Source organism: Balaenoptera physalus, assembly GCF_965194825.1.
Source record: "Balaenoptera physalus genome assembly, chromosome: 2".
In the NCBI taxonomy this organism is placed as follows: Eukaryota; Metazoa; Chordata; class Mammalia; order Artiodactyla; family Balaenopteridae; genus Balaenoptera; species Balaenoptera physalus.
In genome coordinates, this window is record NC_138883.1 from 171,129,562 (window position 1) to 171,145,538 (window position 15,977).

Below are 15,977 nucleotides of genomic sequence, written 5' to 3' on the forward strand. Positions count from 1 at the left end.
GCAGGTCCTTGTTGGTTATCTATTTTATATATAGTAGTGTGTATCTGTTAATCCCAAATTCCAAATTTATACCCTTGACTTTCCCTTTTGGTAACCGTAAGTTTTCTCGCTTTGCCTGTGTGGACTCTGGAATCTGATGCTGGGGTTTGAATCCTTGCTCAGTCACTTTCTAGCTCTGTGATCTTGGGTAAGTCAATTAACCTCTCTGTACCTAAGTACCTTATCTCTAAAATGAGGACGATACCAATACCTACTCTGACGTGTTGTTTGGAGAATTAATTAAGATAACATATGCAAAGCCCTTACAACAGTGCTTGACCTGTAGTATGCAATGTATAAGTGTTAGCAGTTGTTAATATTATAATTTGGCAATGCTTGCTTGCTCTAAGTCGGCTTGCCAGGAGTGTAAACCGCTTCATATCCTCTCTCCTTTTTTCTAGCAAACCTGCAAAACACCTGCTAAATAACTGTTATGGACTGAATTGTGTTGCCCTCCCCCCACTCCCCACCCCCTACCCCAGTCCCGCCTCCTTCTCCCTGCCCGAATTCATATATTAAAGCCCTATCCCCCAATGAGGCTATATTTGGAGACAGGACCTTTAGAGAAGTAATTAAGGTTAAATGAGGTCACAAGGTTGGGTCTTAATCATCTTTATAAGAGGACACACCAGAGATTTCCCTCTCTCTCTACATGTACACAGAAAAAGGCCATGTGAGGACACAGCGGGAAGGCGGCCGTATAGGAGCCTGGAAGAGAGACCACACCAGAAAGCAATCCTGCTGGCACCTTGATCTTGGACTTCCAGCCTCTCACTCTGTGGTATTTTGTTATGGCAGCCTGAGCAGACTAAGACAGTGATACTATGAAATGTTTTAACTCATATATTCCATGAGAGGCAAATAAGCAGTCCTGACATACAACGCCTGATGCCAACCTCGGGTACCATTTCCCCGTTGTGGGAGAGTCTGGCATCTACCATGGTTGGGGTGGGGGAGGGCTGCGGAGGGTCATCTACCATTGGGACTACTGCCCACTTGCTTCCCTCAATATAGCTGTTTTTCCTACAAAATTTGTTGAAGCCCCAGGCTGACTACTAGCTATACAGGGGTTAGCTATTAACTGCAAGAGCTGTTACTCTTATTTCTTTCTTCTTTCAGGCTCATCACAGAGCCCACTGAGTCGCTGATCAGATTCTGGACTAGTGTGACCTCGTGTAGGCTGTAGCCTTCCATTCCCTCCCGAGCTGGGCAGCACTGGCTGGGGTCCTGGTCATTCCACTTGTTGGGATGCCCAAAGCCCTCCCGATCTGGGGGGGCATGGGAGGGGAGGCCCAGCCTTGGAATGTTCTCTCCTGCTTCTCTATCCTCTTTTCTCTTTACCTTTCCTTCCACAATTCCCTAAGAACTCTTTTCCCTTCAGTACAGAGAAGAATTCAGCTGGGTTCCAAGGCTTAAACTTGCAGACACCCTGGTTAATAAGATGTTTGCAGAACAAAGAGCCTGCCATTTTAAGGCAGTTTTGCTTGTAAATTTATTATAAATATATATAACATGTATGATATATGTATGATGGTATGTATATTATATGCATGATATTATGTATATGTGTGCTGTATTTAATATATAAAATATACATATTTCTAAGTAATATCCTTTTTTTTCTTCTTCTTACTACATTAGGAACAATTAAAGCAAATTGGAGATAAAAGGAACCTCCGAGTTTAGAAATAAAGAACTGTGAGTTTGGGTCTCCTCAGATTCACTCACTGACTTGTGAAAAGCTGTTTGAAATTTACGTCTGAATTTATTTCTCAGGTGTAGGGTGTTCAGAATCCGAAAGCAGCAATTATGTAAATCATGAAGTCAGGTGGCTGTAGGAAAATCAGAGCACTATTGCTTTGGCTAGTCAAATCTTTTATTAAGACTTTCCAAAGACCATCATTAAAAAATAAAAAGAGAGAGAGTGGAGGTCCAGAAAAGTTTATTAGATCACACTTAATTTCCTAGTTAACCTCTGCGAAGGTAAAGTCAGATTTCTATATATTTGACTCTAAATGAACTACATAGAAAATGCAAAAACATATACAGAGTAATCGTGGCAATTGACAGCGCTCGTTTTAAGGAGGCCGTGGGTCTGCAACAGGGTTTGCGCCTGGAAAGCTCTGACTCAGTCTGTCATCGGGGCGCAGGCAGAGGGCTGGGCCGCCGCTCCCAGCACTGGCTTTCTCGAGCGCTGCCCCCGAACACCGCGCCCCGCCCCCCACCCCCCCCCGGGGCGACGCATCCAGCGCCGCGCGTCTGCCGAGCAACGCGAGCCCTCCACCCACGGCCGGCGTCCCGGCTCCGCCCCTCCCGCCGCGGCCCACGCCCCAGCCCCGGGGAGCAGGAGGAGGCGGCGGGCCGTCCTCCCCGCGCAGCTTTGGGGCGTCACGGGCTGGGACGGGCCGGGTGAGCCTGGCGGCGGAGAGAGCGGCGCGCCGAGCTGAGCGCCCAGGGCTGCGCTTCTCCGGCCGGTGGGGCGGCGCCGTGGGCCGGACGCTCCGGGCTCCCCGACGCCGCCGGCGGCCCAGCTCCGCCCCGGGCCTCCCCGCCCCGCGCCCAGGCAGTGCGCCCCGGGCGCAGCGCCCACCCGGCCGGTCCCAGCCGGCACGCTGCCCTCGCGGCTGCTCGCCGCGCTCGGCCTGGCCGAGCGGCTCGGGGCCGCCTGCGGTTGCCAGCTGCCCTCCGGGTGGAGACCCCTGAGCGAGGGCTGCGGCGCCGAGCTGGCCGAGACCATCTCGTACGCCAAGGTGCTGGCGCTGCACCAGGAGGTGACGGCCTATACAGCTCCTGCCCTGGCAGTACGAGGCCGGCGAGGCGGGGCGCCTGTACCGGGCCGAGATCAAGATGCTGTGGACCAGGCGTGGGGCAGCGTGCTCGAGGTGCCCGCGGGCTCCAGGGTCCACCTCCGCGGCCTGGGCTACTTCTCCTGTCACTCCCGCACCGTGGTCCAGGATTACGCCTGTTTCTTCTTCCTCAGGTGAGCCTGTCACCTCCCGCCCACACCACCCCCTCGGCCCATTTGCGTGACCAACTGAGGTCGCCTTTATCCGGAGCCGGATCGGGAACTCGCAGGGAGTCCTGTCTGTGCGATGTTAGATGATGTCTTGGGCTCCTTCGCGTGCTCTTCGTTCTTTCCTGCTCCTCCCGACGTGTCTACAACATCCTGGGTACCTCTGGCCAAGGCTGTTGGAAAAACAGGGAGGATTCCTGTGCTTTAAGGACAGAAGAGTGTTTCAGGCAAAAGCTCCAGGTGGTTTCCAGCAACAAGTAGCCAGCCTATTCCAGATGGCAGAGGTTTATGCGGGGGGCTCCGGGGGGAGACCCTGGTCGCAGTGCTTTGAGGAGTATAAAGGTAAATCAGGCAGGACCCTCTCTGACTGAGTTCATGAAAGTTGGTCTGTGGTCCACATGAAACGCTTGTGCGTAAGAATTCAGGCGACGGGTTTGACTAAGGTTTGAAATAACAGCAGGTGGAACCCTAATTGAGGTGGAATCCTAGTATACTTGGAACTCTATGTTTTAAACCGGATTTGGTGGGAGTAGTTTGGGATGGGTGGTGGTCAAACCAAAGCAGAATCCCTTTGAAATCAGACTGTGGTTGGAATTCTGGCTCCTCTCTTCCTGTGAGTTTGAGCAAGTTACTGACCTTGTCCAGAATCTCAATAGCCTCACCTTCATGATGTGAGAAACAAGGTTGCTTGAGACTAAAACCCAGTCACTCACACAAAACACCTGGTGCAGGTTAGATGCGGACCAGTCACTATTCTGCACACCTGCTTAAGTGCCAAGATGGCGCTGGTGTGGAATGCAGCCCAGCTGTCCTCCCGTTTCACTCGCGTTAGCTCCTATCAGCTGCTGGCAGACCTCAATGCCAGGCTCTTCCAAACAGATTTATGGAGGAGGGGCGGGGTTTGGGGTGCTAGGCGGGGTCAGGGCCTTGGGGGTCACAGGGCTTTGAAGAATATAGAAGTGAATTAGGCAGGAGGCCCTGTCTGATTGGAGACTTCTGGAATCTTGGGCAATTCCGTGGAAGTTGGTCTGTGGTCAAGATGAAACACATGTGGATAAGAATTTAGGCAATGGGTTTGACTGAAGTTTAAAGTAAAAAAACAACAGGTGGAACCCTAAATGCATTGGTTGTCTCCAGTTGAAGGAGGAGACTGAGAGGAACCTCAAAATGGAATCGAATGCATCTTTCGAGATAGCGATTGAATCTACAGCTGTGATGGGCGATAGATCCAGTCTTCCCAGTCTGTGGAGTAGGATTAAAGATATTTGGAATGACCATGACCTTGGTCTGCAGACTCACTTTTAGCTCTTTAGATTTCATGTCACTGAGAAAGAAAAGAGTGAGTTCCACAGAGGGCTGTCCGTAAGCTCATGGCAACATGTTTTCCATGTTGAAGCCGGAATAGCTAAGATTAGAACACGTGGCGTGCTTTGTGTTGGCTTGGGTGGCTTAGCTAGATTCAGTTGAATTTTTTTTTAATTGCTGGACAAGTACAGTTTCTAAGTAAACTCGTCAAGGAGTGAGACAGTATCTTCTTGATACTGAGAAACTTAAACTAGATTTTTCATGTCTTTATTTAAGGAAAACACTGGGGACCCAGCTACAAAACTAATGAAACTTCATTTTCCAAAGAAAAAAACCAGAGTACTTCAGAAGGTGTTATTTTCTTTTCCGATTTTATCATGAAATACTGTTTTGTCCACTGGTTCTGTGGTGGTCAGCCAACTCTTTCATCTTCTCTCTGACATGTTTATAAAACGTTTATAAAACGTTAGGGCAGAAATACAGAGTCAAATGGTAGTCTGATAGATTTCTATTTCACAGAGTTATGTTGCCCTGATGTGTGTTAACAGCTGCATACAAAGCATTCCTCCTCTGTTATTCTGGGACCCATTGAGAAGAGAACAGATTCTGGTCAGCGTCACAGGAGAAGGTGGCACTGGAGACTCCCTGGTGAGCCCCACATGCCCCCCATGGGCTGGAGAGTAACTCGTATCTCTCCTTTTCCTTTTCTTGACTTCTTCGTCTTGACAACAGGCATTTTCTGCGAGGCTCAATAGAAGTGTTAACTAACTTTTATACTACAGTTACTCTGGCCAGAGACTTTTTTTTTTTAATGCAATCCTTACATCACCATCAAAAAGTAAGGTGCTTTTGTCATCCTCTTTTTATAGATTGTAATACTGAAGCTTAGAGAATTTAAGAAATTCGTTTCCTGTCAGACAGAAGTAGTAGTGGTAGGACTTGAACCCGGGTCATTGCAACTGGCCTCCCTTTCACCAAGAAACAAGGAACACACTGTCTGTGAGAAGGAAGGCCACCTGGGAGATAACACAGATACACAAACGCAGACACATGCACACACTCCCTCTGCCCCCAAACTCACCTTTTTCAACAGCTTAAGAATAGACTCATGAAGTAGGAGGCAGAGAAACAACTAGAAATAATGAGAGCCGTTGGAGACTGTCACAGTCTTCTGTTGACTCGTGATTCAAGATGGTGCACCCCATGGCTGTCCAATCTACAGCTCCACTTTCTTCCCCTTTCTTGTTAGGATGGATGAAAATTATAACCTCATGGAGTCAATTTCCAACATGCCATCTTTCCAGACACTCAAGAGAACAGAAGGATGTTTTCCAGTTTTTGAACTGTTCCCAGTGGCAGCAATGGTGACTTTTTCCAGTGACTGGGAGATCCAAGAAGACAATTGGTAAGAATTGGTACCCTGTGCCAGAGCAAAATAATAGAATAGCTACATTTTGACCCAGAGAGTCAAGAGTGCTCTTCCAGAAGCTCAGACCAAAGAGTATTTTCCTCCGTGCCCCCGACCCCCACTCCCAGCGGTTAACAAACCCTGCTCATAAACTGTCTATTCCTGAGGCTTTACTATTGGGCGTGGAGTTCCTCACAAAGTCAGGGAACAAGATGGGATGAAGGTTGACACACTGTGCCTCAATTGCCTCTTCTGTAAAATGGAAACAATAGTAGCATCTACGCTATAGGGCTGATGCCATAGGATTTAACATTTAGGAAATGTACATGTGTAAAACCCTTAGCATAGCGCTTGACAGAGAAAGTACTCAATACATGTGAGCTGTTATGACTACTACCATTATTATATTATTATTATAATTGATAGCATAGGGCTACTCTTATTATTATTGATAGCATAGGGCTCTGAGGAATTTTCTAAGAGGAAAGAAAAGTCCTCAAGAAAATGAAATGAAAGAATTGTAGTAGCTAACACTTCTATGATTCTTATTTATAGCTATTAAGATGTAGAGGTACAGGGTGACCGAGGTAGTTGTGGAACATAAGGGTCAGGATGATTTGGGGCATGAAAATATAAAAGGTGTATTCCATTCTGAGGCATTAGCCAGAGTTGTGGGGACATTTTGAGGATTGTCACTTTCCCAAAGCAGTGGCATTGACACAGTTGAGCTGGGATGACTGTGGGACCAGGTCGGAGAGGTGGTGGCCCATGGCTCCCAGTCTCCCATCTGAGATGTTTTTAGGACCACATGACAGACTACTGGAGAGGGTTCTGATGTGGGTGTCCCCCAGGACAAGGACTTTTTTTGTGGGTTAATGAACCAATTTGCACATGTTAGGTGGCTTCCTTCTTTCCACCCATCTGTGCTGGCCTTGCGAAGAGTGTCTTTCTCTCGTCTGGTGGGTTGGCCTAGGGGGACGGCCTTGTTCTTCCAAACCTCCTTATCTTCTGCCCTGGGCTCCCTGGCACCTGGAGGCCTTCTTCATGTTCTTTGCACAGAACCTGTTCTCACGATGGGCAGGGGCGTCCAACTAAGGAAAAATGTTGGTTCTTGCTTCCTAGACATTATCAAGGGTCCCTTCCTCAGGCCTACCCTACTGACAGGTCTAGACTCCTCTGACCCCTCCTCCATGGTTTGCCAGAATTTTCTGAACTCTTGCTCCCAGCGTGGTTCCAGGCACCTGTTTGTTTTTCTGCTCTTAATCTGTACTGGTACCCACTCCACATTGAACTGGACCTACCCGGTGTCAGCCTGAGTATCCCCGGCTTGAGTCAGACCTTCGCATGTTCCAAATGAAATCTTTTTAGTCTCTGTCCTTTGGTTCTCCATTTTTATGGGAGTTTGCTTATTTTACTAAATCTTTGGTAACAGTAGATTTGCATCAAAAGATCAGATGTTGTTCCAAAAACACCTTATAGCTTAGCCCCCAAACTCTTTAGGTACATCAGTAATTAGCCCTATGGTCACACAATGAAGCTATTAATATTTCCCTGGAATTAGATATTCCATCATTAGAAAAAAATAGAACAACAGGACCATGGAGAATTGTTTCAAGGTGAAGGCAGTCCTATTTCAGGTGATCAGATGTTGATCTTGGGGAGACTCTCTTTTCCCTTTCATCACCCTGGTCTCTTAGATAACAAGGGGTGGGTGTGTGCGTTGCCCTGAGAGTCAAAAGCTTTGGGGGAGGAAAATTAATTCTTACAGATTGCTGAGCTGCTGTGTAGCTGAATTTACACGTTGGAACTGATGGACCTTGCACTTTTCAACACCTTAGCTCCTTCCATTTTTATCCCCTGTCCTCTTTGAAAGGTACCACATCAGACCTAAGTTAGCTTGTTAGTTTCAGAATTTAAATTTAAACTAAAAATAAATTGGCTTTTTGGTAAATTTTAGCATTTACATTTTATGATACTCCTTGAGAAATTTTTACTTCCTCTGCAGTGAGTAAAGTACTTGTAAATTGAAGATCTGAGAGTTAGATGAAGAATTGACAATTACTTGCTCTCTTCTTCCAAAAAAACCACAAAAACTTCTCTGCCTTTTCCTTTTGAAGGTGAGCATCTTATTTTCTCTCCTACCCAGAATAAATGCATCACGTTACATCAGAAGCAGTCTGTTTGTCCTGTGGTGGTGGGTCCTCAGTCTTAGGAGGGATCAGAGGGGCTGTTCACGTCCCCTTTTGTTTAAAAGTTTATTTTACTGAAGTCTAGTTGATTTACAATATTGTGCTGTTTTCTGTATAGTAAAGTGATTTTGTTATACATATATATACATTCTTTTTCATAGTCTTTTCCATTATGGTTTATCACAGGATATTGAATACAGTTTCCTGTGCTATCCAGAAGGACCTTGTTGTTTATCCATTCTATAGATAACAGTTTGCATCTGCTAATCCTAAACTCCCAACCCACCCCCTCCCCCTCCCCCTCCCCCCCTTGACAACCACAAGTCTGTTCTCTATGTCTGTGAGTCTGTTTAGTAGATAAATTCATTTGTGTCATATTTCAGATTCCACATATAAGTGATATCATATGGTATTTGTCTCTTTCTCACTTGCTTCACTTAGTATGATAATCTCTAGGTCCATCCATGTTGCCGCAAGCAGCATTATTTCATTCTTTTTTATGGCTGAGTAATATTCCATTGTATGTATGTACCACGTCTTCTTTATCCATTCATCTGTCGATGGACATTTAGGTTGTTTCCATGTCTTGCCTATGGTGAAGAGCGCTGCTGTGAACGTAGGGGCATGTATATCTTTTTTGTTTTTGCTGCTGCTGTTGTTGTGTTTGGCTGCACCGCGCAGCCTGTGGGATCTCAGTTCCCCGACCAGGGGTCAAATCCCTGCCCCCTGCAGTGGTAGCATGGAGTCTTAACCACTGGACCACCAGGGAAATCCTAGGAGCATATGTATCTTTTTGAATCAGAGTTTTGTCTGGATATATGCCCAGGAGTGGGATTGCTGGATCATATGGCAACTTTATTTTTAGTTTTTTGAGGAACCTCCATACTGTTTTCCAAGTTACATTCCCACCAACAGGAGGGAGGGTAGGAGGGTTCCCTTTTCTCCACACCCTCTCCAGCATTTTTTATTTGTAGACCTAATGATGGCCATTCTGCAGGTCAGCTTTTTGTTCCAGTTAGATGTTTGCTAATCAGAACACGTGACTCTTCCGCATGCTCTGAGGCCTGTATGAATGGCCCTGGGCGTTGTGCGTTACACGGCTTCGCTGTGTTCCATGCTGTATCCTGGAGGACGATAAATCCTGGAGGAGCACTGCCGAACTCCTGTCCTTTCCACCGCTGCTGCTGCTCTCTAGTCCCCCAGTCAGCCTGGTCGGTGCATCTAGGCCCTGCTTGTGAAGGGCGCATTTCATTCTTTTCCCTCGTAGTTCTCACTCTCTCAGCATCACGTGAATCTGGGACTGCAGTGTCAATCCGGAGGTTAAGAAATGGAACCAGAGGACGATCTTATGTAGGGAAGCTTTTCGTGATGCACACCCAGGGTGACATGCAGCTCCGTCCTCAGCAGGCAAATAAATCCTCCCATTCTCTAGTTCCATCCTCAGACATCCCACCCACGCCTCAGTCAGTGGAAACACAGTCTTGCTTTCAGAAGTTGCCGGGAAGTCAGCATCATCGTTACTAAATAGTCAGCGTCCCTCTGGTGCAGTATCATGGTGTTAATGGGACCGCAGGGGATGTCTGTGGCTAGTTAGAGCATCCATCCCATTTACTGGCAGGGTTCTCTCCACACCAGCCAAGAACGTTTTCCTTCCTCTTTTCTTCTCTGCTGGGTGAGTGTAACACAAAGCAGAAGTTGGCTGTTTTCCCCTCTCTGCAAGTCCTGTCCCCTAGGACCAAAACCCACACTGACCCACACTGACATCGGTCTGTCCTAGAATGTCATGGGGTTGAAACAAAGTCTGTGAAAGACCTGCTGCCATTTTTCTTTTCCTTTTTTGGAATCTGGAAGGGTGGTGGGGAAGTTGTCGTCCTCCGAACTGCATGGGAAGGAACGTCGACTTTTCGTCAGAAGATCGAAATTGACTCTGACATTTCCAGAGTTGTGACCTTGGGCAGGACCCTTTATTTCTCACAACTTCAGTTTTCTCATCTATAAAATGGGGCTAAAAACATGTAAACTGTCTCAGGTTGTTGTAAGGACCTAATTAGAGAATATGTTTGAAAGCACTTAGTAAACTATAAAAAGTGATGCAAGGGTTTATGACTGTGAATTGATAATTAGAGAGTATGGCTTTAAATGTTAAAGAATATGTAGCTTTTGAAAAGCTGCCTGCTTCTCCCCAGGGCGGTGGCAGAGTGGTGGCAGCAGTGATGACGGGGGTGTGTGTTAGAGGTGGGAACGGTGATGGGGAAGCTGTCACGTGTGCTGTAATACATTCAACAGTTTATTGGGCTCTGGCCAGGGACCACTTCTTTAAAAGTTCATCTCTTCAGTTATAAACATATAACACATTCAGGTGGGTTCCCTAATCTAAGTATAAAATGATAGTCAGTAGAGTTTTTTCCCCCACCTCTGACATCCATCTGCCCAGTTAGTTACACCTACCCTCTAAACAAGTAGCCACTGTTAAGTTTCTCAAACATTCAATAAGTATTTTCATCCAACAAGTAATTCAAATGTGATTTACTGTTGTCTTTGACACCTGTGGCACTTCACTATGCACTATGCGCTTTGCTATGCCCTGCTTTATTCACAAGTAGAGCTTGAAGACCTTTCCATATCAGTGCATGTAAATTGCTCTAAATAGTATTCCATTGTATGAATGTCTCACCATATATTTAATCAAGTCCCCTGTTGATGGGTAGTTACGTTGTTTCCAATCCATTGCTATTACTAAAGAGTGCAGACATGTATGACATTATACATACCTCATTTTGTGGGATTGTTGATTCCAATCTTTAGCAGATATTTATTGAGTGTGTACCTTGAGGCAGCTACTGTGTTAGATACTAGAGTTTCAGTGTTGGGCAAAATACAAAGTCCCTGATCATGGAGTTTATAGTCCTAGTGTTGGTGGTTGACACGATCAAAAGACCACATTAATGACTTTATAATTTTATTTTTTAATTAATTTTTATTCGAGTATAGTTGATTTACAATGTTAGTTTCTGCTGTGCAGCAAAGTGAATCAATTATACATATACATATATCCACTCTTTTTTAGATTCTTTTCCCATATAGGTCATTACATAGTATTGAGTAGAGTTCTCTGTGCTATACAGTAGGTCCTTAATAGTATAATTTTAAGTGGAAATAAATACTCCAAGGAAAAGAAAGGAAATCAGGAAGTCTGATGTAAACTTCGGGGTAAAGAAAACGTTTTCTGCTGAATTGATTCTGGGACTAAAATCTGATGGAAGAGAGGTATCCTAGTTAATATTGGGGTAATGGAGTCATGAGAGCAATCCAGAGAAGGAGAAGAATCTGTGCAAAGGCCCTGTGGTAGCAGGGTCCATGGTACCTTTGAGGGAATCAAAGAAAGCCCCTGTGGCTGGAGGAAAGGGAGTGAGTGAGAAGGATGAGGCCAGAGCACAAGGTGGGGCCAGACCATGCAGGGGTTGATAGATCCTGGTGAGGATTTGGGCTTTGTTCTAACAGTAATGGGAAAGCTTTGATGTTTGGAAAGCAAAGGGTGATGGGACCAAATTCACATTTATAGGAAAACAAAGTGACAGGAGTGAGGAACTGGATTGGAGGGGATCCGGGTGATATAGTAATAAGTAGTGGTGGTTAGAAAGCTACCAGATAGATGTTGGACTAGGACGGAGGCAGGGGGCATGGAGCGATGTAAGCAAACTTGAGAGATATTTAGGAAATTAAATCAGTAGATGTTGAATTTGGGTGGTAAAGGAGGTGGAAGGGTCAAAGATTAGTCCTGTGTTCCTGGCTGACGGCATGCCAGGACCAACACTGATAAATGGGAATAGGACAGGTTTGGTAGGAAATTCATGAGTCCGGTATTGGACATCTTGAGTTGAGGTGCCCTTGAGCCGTCCAGGTGAGATCTTGACTAGGTGGTTGGATCTATAACTTTGCAGCTTTGAGAAGAGCTCTGAGTAGAACATACACCTTTGGGTCTGAGCCATAACTAGGTGTCAGCTGAAATGGGAAATGGGTGACATTTCCAAGGGAGAGGGCTTAGAGTAAGAGTAGAAGCCCTAAGGTAGGACCGAGTGGTGTAGAACGCTAACACTGGTGGAGAAGGAGCAGTCAGACAGATACGAGGAAAACTAGGAGTCAGTGGCACAGAATAGCTCCGAAAGGATGAGCGATCGACAGAACAAAAGCTGTTGAGAAGTCAAGATGAGGACTAAAAAGTAACCAGTCGACTTTGGCAGAGATGAGGACAGTTCCATGGAGTGAGGGAGTAGAGTCTAGGCTGTGGAGGTGGGAGGAGGGAGTGGGACAAGAGGATATGGAGATGGTGGGGTGGACAACAACTTCAGGACGTTTGGCTGTGGAGGGTTGAATACAGATGAGGCTGCAGGTACAGGGCGCAGAACGGTTGAAGGAGGGGGTTTTGTTGTATTTAAAGATGGCAGCCATCTGGTCAAACCATCTTGGTCCCTGTTTTCCTGCTTATCAGATGCTGTCTTCCCAAGTAGACTAAACTACTCAAGGGCAGGGATATCTATTTTATTCCCTGTTGTATATTGTTGTGCATTTTTATGGTGTCTTACACATTTATTGAATAAATTATCTCTCATCCAGAGAGCTCTGAGGCCTTAGGAAGCAGAGGTCTTCTCTCTCTCCCTCTCTATTTCTATTTTCTAAATTAATATTTAAAATCCACATACAGTAAAAAAATTTTTAATATTTATTTATTTATATTTATTTTGGCTGCGTTGGGCCTTCGTTGCTGTGCGGGCTTTCTCTAGCTGCTGCGAGCGGGAGCTACTCTTTGTTGCGGTATGTGGCCTTCTCATTGCAGTGGCTTCTCTTGTTGCAGAGCACGGGCTCTAGGCACGCGGACTTCAGTAGTTGCAGCACGTGGGCTCAGTAGTTGTGGCTCTCGGGCTCTAGAGCACAGAGTCAGTAGTTGTGGCACATGGGCTTAGTTCATCTGTGGCACGTGGGATCTTCCCGGACCAGGGATTGAACCCGTGTCCCCTGCATTGGCAGGTGGATTCTTAACCACTGTGACACCAGGGAAGTCCGCATACAGTAAAATTTGCTTTTTTCACGTATAGTTATAAGTTTTGGCAAATACACATGGTTGTATAATCACAACTACAGCCACAATATAGAAAAGTTCCATCATTGCTAAAACCCTCCCCTGTGCTGTCACTATATAGCCAGACCCTTCCCCAACCTCAACTCCTGGGAACCACTGATTGGGAACCTCAGTGTGGACTGTCGTCCATAATGACTGTACCAATTTACATTCCCACCAACAGTGTACAAGGGTTCCCTTTTCTCCATATCCTCAATAACACATCTTATCTTTCAAGTTTTGGATAATAGTTTGGATAATAGTTTTGGAGAAATGTCTATTTGGGTCCTTTGCCCATTTTAAAATCAGGTTTTGTTGTTTTGCTATTTACTTGCATGAATTCCTTATATATTTTGGACGAGATAGATGGCTTTCAAATATTTTCCCCCTATCCATATGTTGCCCTTTCATTTTAATTGATTGTTTCCTTTGCTGTACAGAAGCTTTTTATTTTGACACAATTTTTGCTTTTGTTGCCTGTGCTTTGGGGGTCATATCTAGAATATTATTGCCCACACCAATGTCAGGAAGCTTTTTTCCTATTTTCTAGTAGTTTTATAGTTTTGGGTCTTACATTTAAGTCTTTATTTTGAGTTAATTTTTGTGTATGTGTGTGAGATAAGGGTCCAGTTTCATTCGTCTGCATGTGAATCCAGTTTTCCTAAATCAATTTATTAAAGAAAATATTCTTCCCCATTTTGTGTTCTTGGCATCTTTAGTGAAGCTCAGTTAACTGTAAATCTGTGGATTTGTTTCTGGGCTCTTGATTCTATTCCGTTGGTCTATCTATCTGTTTTTATGCTTGTACCATACTGTTTTGATTACTATAGCGTTGTAATATAATTTGAAATCATGAAGTGTGTTGCCTCCAGCTTTGTTCTTTTCTCAAAATTGCTTTGGCTATTCAGGAGCTTTTGTAGTTCCACACAAATTTTAGAATTGTTTTTTTCCACTTCTGTGAAAAATGCCATTGCAATTTTGATAGTGATTGCTTTGGGTACTATGAACATTTTAACAGTATTCTTCCAATCCATGGACATGGGATATATCTCCACTGATTTTTGTCTTTCTCTCATCAGTGTTTTAAACTTTTCAGTGCATAGGTCTTTCACCTCCTCTGTTAAATTTATCCCTAGCTCTTTTGTTCTTTTTGGTGCTATCATAAATGGGATTGTTTTCTTCATTTCCTTTTCAGATAGATTGTTGCTGGTGTAAAGAAATACGACTGGTATTTTTGATATGTTGATTTTGTATCCTGCAAATATACTGGATTCATTCACTCTAATGTTTTGTGGTGTCTTCAGGGTTTTCTACATATAGAATTGTGACATCTGCAGACAGAGAATTTTACTGCCTTTGTTCTAATTTAGATGCCTTTTATGTCTTTTTCTTGCTAGTACTTCCAGTATTATGTTTAATAGAACTGGGAATAGGGGGAAAAGCTTTCAGTTTTACGAATTGATTATGATGTTAGCTGTGGGGTTTTCGTAAATGGCCTCTATTGTTTTGAGGAAATTTCTTTTATATCTATTTTATTGAGCATCTTTTATCATGAGTGGATGTTGAACTTTGTCAAGTGCTTTTTCTTCATATTGAGATGATCACATCATTCAGATCTTTCATTTTGTTAATGTGCTATATCACATTGATTGATTTGCATATGTTAAACCAACCTTCCATCCCAAGGATAAATACCATTTATTCATGGTGTATAATCTTTTTGATGTGTTGAATTCAGTGTGCTAGTATTTTATTGAGGATTTTTGCATCTATGTTTATCAGAGACATTTGTCTGTAGTTTTGTCCAGCTTTGATATCCAGTGAGGCTGGTGTCATAAAATGAGTCTGGAAGTAATCCCTCTACATCTATTTTTTGGAAGAGTTTAAGAAGGATTGGTATTAATTTTTGTTTGAACGTTGGTAGAATTCAACTGTGAATCCAGTTGGTCCTAGGCTTTTTGCTTTTGGGAGTTTTTTGATTACTATTTGAATCTCCTTATTTGTTATTGGTGTGTTCAGTTTTACTGTTTCCTCTTGATTCAGTCTTGACAGGTTGTATATTTCTCAGAATTTTTCTGTTTCTGCTAGGTTTTCCAATTTGTTCACATAATTGTTCATAAATAGTCCCTTATGATCCTTTTTACTCCTGAGGTATCTATTGTAATGTCTCTTTCATTTCTGTATTTATTTATTTCAGTCTTTTCTCTTTTCTTCTCAGTTTAACTAAGGGTTTATTGATTTTGTTTCTTTCAAAAATTCAACTTAGTTTTTTTCTGTTATTTTCTAGTCTCTATTTGATTTATTTCTGCTCTGATCTTTATTTTTTCCCTTCCTGCTGCTAACTTTGGGTTTGTTCTTTTGTAGTTCCTTGAGGTGTGTAAAGTTTGGTTGTTTACTAGAGATCTTCTTTTATAATGTAGTCATTTATCACTGTAAACTTTTCTCTTAGTACTGCTTTTACTGTGTCCCATAAGTTTTGGTATGTTGTGTTTTCATTTTCATTTGTTTCAGCGTTTTTAAAAATTCCCTTTTAATTTCCTCTTTAACCCATTGGTTATTCAAGAGTGTGTTGTTTAATTTCTGTGTATTTGAATTTTCCTCTTTTCCTTCTATTATTGATTATTCCATTGTGTTCAGAAAAAAATGCTTGGTATAATTTCAGTCCTTTTAAACTTGTTAAGACTTGTTTTGTAACCTAACGTGATATATCCTGGAGAATATCAGTGTGTGCTTGAGAAGAATGTGTACTCTTCTGCTGTTGGGTGAAAAGTTTTCTATATGTCTGTTAGGTTCATTTGGTCTATACTCTTGTTCAAGTCTACTCTTTTATTTAAAAATTATTTATTTATTTACTTATTTGGCTGTGCCAGGTCTTAGTTGTGGCACACAGATCTTCGTTGCAGCATG

General features: G+C 43.7%; 1 protein-coding gene across 1 annotated transcript in view; it reads left to right on the plus strand.

Annotated features, from left to right (window-relative positions):
* Positions 1-927: 927 nt before the first annotated feature.
* LOC309655637 (coiled-coil domain-containing protein 3-like) overlaps positions 928-15,977 on the plus strand; it is a gene marked incomplete at its 5' end in the record, with an annotated part of 71,712 nt that continues 56,662 nt past the window's right edge. Inside the window, 3 exons of the mRNA XM_082450966.1 lie at positions 928-940; positions 2,488-3,019; positions 5,607-5,762. Of these exons, the coding sequence (XP_082307092.1) occupies positions 928-940; positions 2,488-3,019; positions 5,607-5,762 (701 nt within the window). The remainder of the gene's footprint in view (positions 941-2,487; positions 3,020-5,606; positions 5,763-15,977) is intronic.